We start from the raw sequence: 9,638 nt of genomic DNA, 5'->3' as shown, positions 1-9,638 counted from the left end.
TATCCGCACGCTTCTTGTCCTCATGCAAGGCCTGGGTTGTTGTGTCTCAAAAAGCGTGGCCTTCTCCTCCTGCGCCTCCTCCTGTTCCATCACGTGTGCTGCTGCTGGGTTAGCGTTGCCGGTCCCTGTTTATGGAACCTCTCATCTTTATTACATTTATGACTGCATGGCGGTAAAAAGCATGCTATCCGCACGCTTCTTGTCCTCCTGCAAGGCCTGGGTTGTTGTGTCTCAAAGCGTGGCCTTCTCCTCCTGCGCCTCCTCCTGTTACATCACGTGTGCTGCTGCTGGGTTAGCGTTTCCGGTCCCTGTTTATGGAACCTCTCATCTTTATTACATTTATGACTGCATGGCGGTAAAAAGCATGCTATCCGCACGCTTCTTGTCCTCATGCAAGGCCTGGGTTGTTGTGTCTCAAAAAGCGTGGCCTTCTCCTCCTGCGCCTCCTCCTGTTCCATCACGTGTGCTGCTGCTGGTGCTGGGTTAGCGTTACCGGTCCCTTTTCCTGGAACCTCTTCTCTGTATTACATGTATGACTGCATGGCGACAAAAAGCATGTTACCTGTGCAAAGAAACATGACATTTTCCACATTTAAAAGACAGTTTTTCCTTTGAAACTTTACAATCAATTTTCTCAAAAACTATAAGCTCTTTTTCAAATATTTTTTTCCTCTTGTACCCACTCCCAAGGTGCACATACCCTGCAAATTTGGGGTATGTAGCATGTAAGGAAGCTTTAAAAAGCACGAAAGTTCGGGTCCCGATTGACTTCCATTATGTTCGGAGTTCGGCGCGAACACCCGAACATCGCGGTGATGTTCGGCGAACGTTCGCGAACCCGAACATCTAGGTGTTCGCCCAACACTGGACTCACGTCGAGGGGAACCAGAGACTGAAGACCCTGACCGTACAGAGGTTGTGCATTCTGAGGGCCCTGCATCAAAGGCTACGCAGGAGACTGTCAGTGTGGACCCCGATCTCAGAGTTTCTCCGAGTACTCGCCTGGAACCGGCCAGTACTGGAATGTCAATTTGTGCTGACCCAGTAAAGCCGCTGAGCGAGAACGGGAGCTCCAACGACAGCATGAACTGAACATGGCCAAGGATCAACAGGCCAGCCGGAGTTCACTGCCCAGCCTCCCTGCTGAAGGAGCTGCATGACCCGTAAGTGTAAAATGTAAATTTGCTAATATTGAAAAGGACACTGACATTGACTTGTTTTTGCGATCCCTTTGAGAAAGCATGCTGTCAGTACCGTCTGTCCCAAGACCAGTGGGCCAGACATCTGACACCTTTGCTGTGCTACAAAGCGCTTGATGCTTTCCCAGAGTTACCTGCGGAAAAAGATAATGATTATGCAGCTATAAAAGACGCTATCATTACTAAATACCAGCTGACGCCAGAAGCCTATCGCAAAAAGTTCAGGTCCTGGCAGAAAAAATCTTCTGACTCTTATCGAGATGTGGTCAGCAGTCTACTCACCACACTCCGCCAGTGGACTCTAGGCCTCACCAAAGGGTCTTATGATGTCCTGGAGGACTGATCGTCCTCGAACAGTTTCTGAACATTTGCCCTGCTGATGAATGACAGTTTGTGCTGGAGCGCAAGCCTGCGTCAGCAACTGTCGCTGCAGACCTCGCTGAAACCTTTGCAACTACCCAGGTGCCTGACACACGCCGGACTGCACCATCCAGCTGGAGAGGAGTTCCGCCCAATACCCTGGCAGACTCTCCTGCCCCTGTGAGCCGTCCGCCACAGAGGCCACCCAGCGCAGCTGCTGCGCCCAGGCCTGTAGCACCTGAGGGGGTCACCTGTCACTACTGCTGCAAGCCCGGACACATGAAATCCAACTGCCCGGAGCGGAGGCAGACAACGCCAGCACCTGCACCGCCTGTACCTCGCCCACGGCCAATGCAGCCAGCCAGCGCACCCCAGCCTGGAGTACCCACCAATATCATGTTCGCTGGTGGGGAAGGGATCCACTCCACCATGAGCAACCACCAGCTGGTTACAGTGAATGACCAGCTTGTCACCGGTTTCCACGACACTGGGGCGGATATCACTCTGGTGCATGCGCACCTAGTCCCGACGGAAAACATCATCCCTGACAAATACCTTACCCTCACTGGAGTGGGGGGCACTCTTTCTCACATTCCCCAGGTTCGGGTGTCCATCGACTGGGGGGTGGGGGTTCAAGAGAAGGTTGTTGGGGTCCTGGACCAACTGGCGGTCCCAGTTTTATTGGGGACCGACCTGGGCAAGCTTGTGTCCTATTATGAACCTGCCCCAAGCCCCTCAGAAGGCCAGGCCGGAGACGGACTCTCTGCCCACACCCAGGTACTTTGCACCCAGGGGCAAGAACAGGGGGGAGGTGGGTTGAACGTGCCCAGTTCAAGGGTACCGGGTTCAATAGTACCTGAGTCAAAGGTACCTGTGATTGATGTACAAACTGTCTGTGATGAAAATGTTCCTATACCTGTCACTGTCATTGATGCATGTAACAATGATGTGAGTAAGGCCAATCTGTGCCATTCTGAAGGTATACCTGTGCTAGCAGTAACACGCAGCCGTACTGCTCAGAACCTGAGCTCAGAACAGGTGGAGGGGGTTCCAGCCTCCTCCCCCTCCTCTGACCCCAGGGATGGTAGTTGCCAACCTAATTTCAATTTTTTTACGGACAAAAGGTCCAAAAAAGCAGGACACACATTTTTTTGGACGGACATGGGGGCGGAGTCAGCAGCGCACTTTTTCGACAGGGCAAGTTCACTTTTTTTTAAGGGTTTTTCCATGCTACCTAAATGAAGAAGGCTGGATTGGGACAGCTTTATATCTGCATGTAGCTGCGTTCTACTATACCCCATAGGGTGCCTAGGCTCGTATTTCAACTGAAGGCTATTTCATAGCCATCTATTAGCAACCTCAGAGGCCTCAAATGACAAATATAGTAATCCTGAGGGCCCCTCACCCCCAATGAATTATGGATCAGGAAAAAAAAGTGATAGACAATGTACTTTAGGGGACTCAGCAGGAAACCTCATAGGGAACAGTTTAGTCACAGCACACACTACAGCACGAAGCGTTGTGATTGGCCAAATAGTGTCGGTCTAGATTACTATAACATATTGGAAACCTAGCAGTTTGAATGGGTGCTATTCACAGGGCTGTGGAGTCGGAGTCGGAGTCGTGGAGTAAAATAGAAAATATGATAAAATGTTCTATTTCTCAGATAATAGTCATTAAAATAATGTATATATACAGTATATATACAGTAATAGCTGTGCTTAGTATACAAAAATGAAATAAACCAATCAAAATTAGTTACTTGTGCTGCTTCAATAAAGCAGTTCACGTATTTTTAAGGTCAGATATACATATCTGACTGTGACTGTATATACAGTATGATGTGTACACAGGAATCTCTTATATATACTAAATAACATCTATGCTGTAAGAATAAAGCCTGATGTGTAGCTATGTCACTAATAGAGATGGTCAACAAGATGGAAATAATTCTGCATTGATGCTGATTTATGCAAATGTATGTACTCCCTTTGCTGATGAAATAAAATAATTTGATATGTTATTAAAATTTGGTTTGGTGACTACAAATTAAAGGGTAACTGAGACGGATGAAAAGTAAAGTTTTATACATACCTGGGCCTTCCTCCAGCCCCCTTCAGGCTAATCAGGCTAATCAGCCCTCACTGTCCTCCACCACCCGGATCTTCTGCTATGAGTCCCGGTAATTCAGTCAGCGCTGTCCGGCCGCATGCCGCTCCCACAGCCAGGAACATTCTGCACCTGCGCAATAGTGCTGCACAGGTGTAGTATGCTCCTGGCGGCGGAGTGTGTGCATGCGCACTACGCCTGACTGGCTCAAGTACCTGGACTCATAGCAGAAGATCCAGGTGGTGGAGGAGGACAACGAGGGACTGATTAGCCTGAAGGGGGCTGGAGGTTACCCCAGGTATGTATAAAACTTTAATTTCATCTGTCTCAGGTTTACTTTGTTACACAGTAGTACTATACTCTACATATGCACTCCCCACAGAGCTGCAGGGAATCCACTGAGAATGCTGTGCACATTGAACACAGAGGTGTTGTCTGTTTACAATCTCCTCATTCCCTTGCAGAGTACCTGCACATCATTCTTACATGTACCCACACTTACATTGCCTAGGGCCTGATAGATGTTCTTTGTTCCGGTTTGTACCTTTTACAAGAACTCTTACCAAGGACTAGTTTTAGTCTAAAGGGAATAAATATAGTAGTCTACATATCCTTCTCACTTCAGTTGTCTTGTAAAATTCCTAAGCGTTGGCAGTTATGAGACGAATTTCATGTTACATACTTTTAATCAACAAAATTGTAATATGCAAATTAGAGGAGTCGGAGTCGTGGAGTCGGAGTCGGTGGAATCCTAAACGGAGGAGTCGGAGTCGGTGGATTTTTGGACCGACTCCACAGCCCTGGTCATCCAATCAAGTTAGCTGAATCTCCCTATGAAGTATCCTGCGGAGTCCCTTTAAGTAACTAGTGCCAGGAAAACCGGATCAAAGCCAGTGAAGTGTTTAGATCCTACCTCTATTCACTTTAGCAAATATTTTAAGAAACAGAAGATGTATTTTTGGACATATAATTAAGGCAATATGCATAGGGTATAATATGATATCAGGGAATAAGGTAGTCCTTGATTATCAACTCTGGCCTGAGGGGATAGAGAAAGGTGATTTATAATATCCAATAGAAGTGCAATAGCCAATAGAAGGGGAAAATGCTGCTTGCCACATGCTGCCAAATGCTGCTTGCTATAGCCAGAAACAGAGCAGGATTCAGGAGAGGTGATTGGCTGTCACATAGCACTGCCTATTCACTTTCAGTAACAACAAAGCAGACAAGCAATACACTCACTGACAGCCTGGTACTGGGGTAGCCTGCTGTGCACTACTGGTTTGTTTGTTTTTTCCCCCAAAGTGAAAAAAGTGAATTGCTTTGAAAATCCCCTCTCTCTACTCCTGCTGTTTTCCCCTTTAGCAGCTGAATTATTCCTGAATGGGGGCTCGGTTTCCCCTTCAATTACCACTACCTGCTAATTTAATGTTTCAGGGTACTAGGACAAGTAGAATAACGTGAGCCGAGGTAGCAGGCATTCCATCCCTGACTGACCCTGTCTCTGACCTTTCAAACAATTAGCAATTTATCACCAGCTTCAATCACATTCTTCATATTCAGTGAGGGAGTGCAGCCAGCGGCTGTTCTGGGTGAGGGAGCCTAACTGACGCTGAGCCACACACACATTACCTGGCTCGGCTTGCTGTGGCTTCTGCAGTGCTCTGTATGACATGTCATGTTAACAGCGAGAGGCTAGGGAGAACACCCAGCGGCAGGGTCCATACAAAGTCTCTCTGCATCCACACGTGCTTCCTACTCCTCGACTGAAACAGTGGATGACAGGCATTGTGGGGGTGGAGCTGGCTTGGCTGCCTCTCTCTTCTTATTAGTTGGAGAGAAGTGCCATTCATAAACAGGCTGTCCGTGATTGGAGGGAGGAGAGGGAAGGACGGAGGAGGATTCCTGGCTCAGCCGCCACGGAGATCAGCGGCTTTTGCAGCAACACACGCATGCGCATGAGGATTGTTGCAAAACGTACACTTTTTGGACGGACGCCTTTTGCAAAGTACGGACAGGAACGGACAGCTGATATTTGGGGTCATTTAGACGGACTGTCCGTCCAAATACGGACGCTTGGCAACCCTGGATGGTACCCTTCAGCCACTGACCACATATGCAACGGGCCAGCTGGCTGAAAGCGAGAGTGCTGCATTTGTGCAAGCACTCCAGACTGACCCTAGCTTCGAGGCCCTCAGAAGACAGGCTTCTGAGCCCCTCCCAGATGAGGCTACAATCAAGGTATACTGGGAAGGTGGGCAGCTGTACAGTGAGCCTGTACACCCCACCGAAGGTGAAATGAGTGTGGGTACCAAGTTGCTTGTGGTACCTAGTGCCTTCCGGGGGCATGTGCTGAAGTCTGCACATGACATTCCCCTGGCAGGGCACTTAGGAATCCGCAGGACACTTGATCGTATCCAGGGACATTTCTACTGGCCTAGAAAGCGGATAAATGTGACAAACTACTGCCGCTCATGTACCGTTTGCCAAAAGGTAAAAAGGGCTGGGAATCCCCGCAAAGCTCCCTTGTGTCCTCTGCCAATCATAGGTGAGCCTTTTCACAAAGTGGCAGTCGACATAATTGGACCGTTGCCCACTCCCAGCAGCAGTGGCAAAAGGTACATCCTGACGGTGGTGGATTACGCCACCCGCTATCCTGAGGCCATGGCACTTTCCTCCCTGAGGGCGGACAAGGTAGCGGAGGCGTAACATTTTTTCCCGAGTCGGGTTCCCTGTGGAGATGCTGTCTGATCAGGGATCCCAGTTTATGTCCGAACTCATGGAGGCCCTGTGTACAAAGATACAGATGACGCACATTGTCTCCAGTCCTTACCACCCGAACGACCAATGGACTGTGTGAAAGATTTAACGGGTCGCTGAAGCAGATGCTGACCACGTTTGTTGAGTCGCAAGGTGGGGACTGGAAGCGATACCTGCCTCATCTGTTGTTTGCATACAAGGAGGTGCCGCAGGAATCAACCGGGTTCTCCCCGTTTGAACTCCTGTATGGAAGGAATGTCCAAGGACCCCTACAATTGATGCGGGAGACGTGGGAGGGCAAGGGTGACCCCACAGATGTCTCCGTAGTTGATTATGTTCTCAAGTTCAGGGACAAAATGGAGTCCCTGACAGCAATGGTGACCAAAAACCTGGCCCAGGCTCAGGCCAAACAAAAAGTGTGGTACGACCGCACTGCTGGAGAGCGGTCATTTGAAATAGGTGACAAGGTGTATGCCCTCCTTCCCGTGAGACAGAACAAGTTGCAATCTGCCTGGGAGGGGCCCTACACCATATTGAATCGTTTAAACCCCCTGACGTACCTAGTGAACATGGGAGGCAGGAAACAGAAAAGCTTCCATGTCAACATGCTGAAGGCCCACCATGACAGGGTCAACTATGTGTTGCCAGTGTTAGAGCAGGGAGAGGCAGACCCTCTTTTAGATCTGCTGGCTGACACCCACGAGTTGGACGGTGACATAAATGTCAACCCGCAACTCTCTCCATCCCAAAAAGAACAGCTACAAGAGGTGCTGGCCCCATACCAGCACACATCCTCAGGTATCCTAGGGCGAACCAGTCTGGCAGTTCACCAAGTGGATACAGGAACCCATCCTCCCATCAAGCAATCCGCTTACTGTGTGTCTCCGGAGGTGCAAGCGGACACGCAGCAAGAGGTGAGGGAGATGCTAGAACAAGGGGTCGTTCAAAAGTCCTGTAGTGCCTGGGCAGCCCCAGTTGTCCTGGTGCTTAAAAAGGACCAGACAACTCGGTTCTGCGTGGACTACAGGAAGTTGAATGCCATCACTACTACAGACGCCTACCCCATGCCTCGCATCGATGAGTTGTTAGATACACTGGCGGCCGCCAGGTACCTCTCAATCATGGATCTGAGCAGGGGGTACTGGCAGATACCGCTTGCATCTGACGCGAGGCAAAAGTCATCCTTCATCACCCCTTTTGGCCTCTTCGAGTTCACGATGATGCCCTTTGGGATGAAGAACGCACCTGCCATGTTTCAGCGGGCAGTGAACGACCTGCTGGAGGGAATGCAAGGGTTCGCTGTAGCGTACCTGGATGACATTACAGTGTTCAGCCCCACCTGGGAAGAACACCTGAAAACACCTGTCTCAGGTACTAGAGAGGCTGGCCAGGGCCAATCTGACGGTTAAGCCGAGTAAGTGTCAGATTGGCATGAACGAGGTGCAGTACTTAGGTCACCGGGTGGGGGGTAACACCCTGAAACCTGACACGGGAAAGGTCGACGCCATTCTGGCATGGCCTCGGCCCATCACCAAGAAACAGGTCCAGGTGTTCCTGGGGACTGCTGGCTACTATAGGAAATTTGTTCCAGCCTATAGTTCCCTCGCAAATCTTCTGACCGATGCCACTAGCAAGAAACACCCCAAGATTGTTAGCTGAACCCCCGAGTGTGAGAACGCCTTCCAGGCCTTGAAGCAGGCGCTCGCAAGCGCCCCTGTGCTTCAAGCCCCGGATTTCAGTCGTCGGTTCATCGTGCAAACCGATGCCTCTGACTACGGTCTCGGTGCAGTCCGCAGCCAGGTGGACGAAAAGAGAGACGAGCACCCTATTCTCTACCTAAACCGGAAGCTCCTGCCCCGAGAGGTAGCCTATTCCACTACTGAAAAGGAGTGCCTAGCGATCGTGTGGGCCCTACAGAAACTGCAATCATATCTGTACAGCCACTCCTTCACGATCATTACCGATCATAACCCCCTGAGTTGGCTGAATCGCACTGCTGGGACCAATGGCAAGCTCTTACGTTGGAGCCTGTCATTACAGCAGTACAACTTCACGATTCAACACAAGGCAGGCAGCCGACACCAGAATGCCGATGGCCTATCCCGTGGCAATGGGGATCTAGACCCGATATTGCAGGTTAGCCGCAACGCCACACATCTTGTGGATGCATGTCTACATGCCTTCACCCCAGGAGGATCTGTCATCGAACAGCCGTGAGAAACGCAGGCGAATCTGGAAGATTCGCAGTCGATTTTCTGATTTCCTGGTTAGATTTGTGCAGTCATTGCAAGCGATCAGAAAATGACATTCCTTATTTTAAAAGACAGGGTTTTTTTCTCCTTTCACCAAAAGGCAGGAGCCTTCAGCAGAAGTGTCCCAGGCACCCAGCTGTGTAAGGGCCCATCCATCAGATGAAGTTGATAAGCAGCCTGACAGAACCAATTTACTAGAGAAAGAGTCAGACTCTCTAGCTACAATCCTAGCAGGGGAGCTGACACGTAGCCTGCTGTCCTAAGCTTCAAAAGAGCCTTCACCTAGAACTGACCTGCTGTTACTCCTAGATGTATATAATATTCCATAAACTGCTATATGTGTCATATTTCCTGTGTTGCCAGGCTGGCAGGCCATCCAAACTCACAGGGGTCCTACCCCTAATGTTTGGTATCAGGGTGCTGGCTAAATCGGGACGGATCTGAAAATGTTAGTAAATCTGCCCTGACCTGTACCGTTCTGTGAGATAGAGCCCATATATGGTTAGATATGATTTCTAGTCCCCAGGACAAGGGGAGGACTCATCTCACATTCTAAGGGGGTGTGTGGCTCCTGCCCTCACTCCCTCCTACTGGATCAGGGGCATAAGAATGGCAGAGGACCCAAACTCAGTGTCCTCCACTTTGAAAATCATCCTGATTACATTCTGGCCAGCTTGAGGACATGCTGGCACCTGGTTTGTTTGGACTTTGCTACTGAACTGAACTGAACTGAAACCAAGAACTTTATGAGTTTTCTCAGAAGGACATATTTCCACGAGCTCTAAGTATTTTCTCCCTTCTCTTTTCATACTGGCTATTAATGTTGCTATAACTGTTGATTTTAACGATTTTTTGTATATATTAATTATTTATATTGCATTTTAATAAAACGACGCTTTTGTCATTTTGTTTATTCCGCTACCCTGCTATTCAGCCGCACAAACTGAACCTGGTCTCT

General features: G+C 49.4%; 1 protein-coding gene across 1 annotated transcript; it reads left to right on the top strand.

Annotated features, from left to right (window-relative positions):
- The first annotated feature begins 1,838 nt into the window (after positions 1–1,838).
- LOC137537883 (uncharacterized) lies at positions 1,839–8,087 on the top strand. Its single transcript, XM_068259828.1, is given in 6 exon segments — positions 1,839–2,336; positions 5,718–5,909; positions 5,994–6,373; positions 6,375–6,510; positions 6,512–7,789; positions 7,791–8,087. Coding segments are annotated over 6 exon segments (2,781 nt in total).
- The last annotated feature ends 1,551 nt before the right edge of the window (positions 8,088–9,638 follow it).

Source organism: Hyperolius riggenbachi, chromosome 11 (assembly GCF_040937935.1).
Source record: "Hyperolius riggenbachi isolate aHypRig1 chromosome 11, aHypRig1.pri, whole genome shotgun sequence".
In the NCBI taxonomy this organism is placed as follows: Eukaryota; Metazoa; Chordata; class Amphibia; order Anura; family Hyperoliidae; genus Hyperolius; species Hyperolius riggenbachi.
This window is presented reverse-complemented; position numbering and strand designations above follow the sequence as displayed.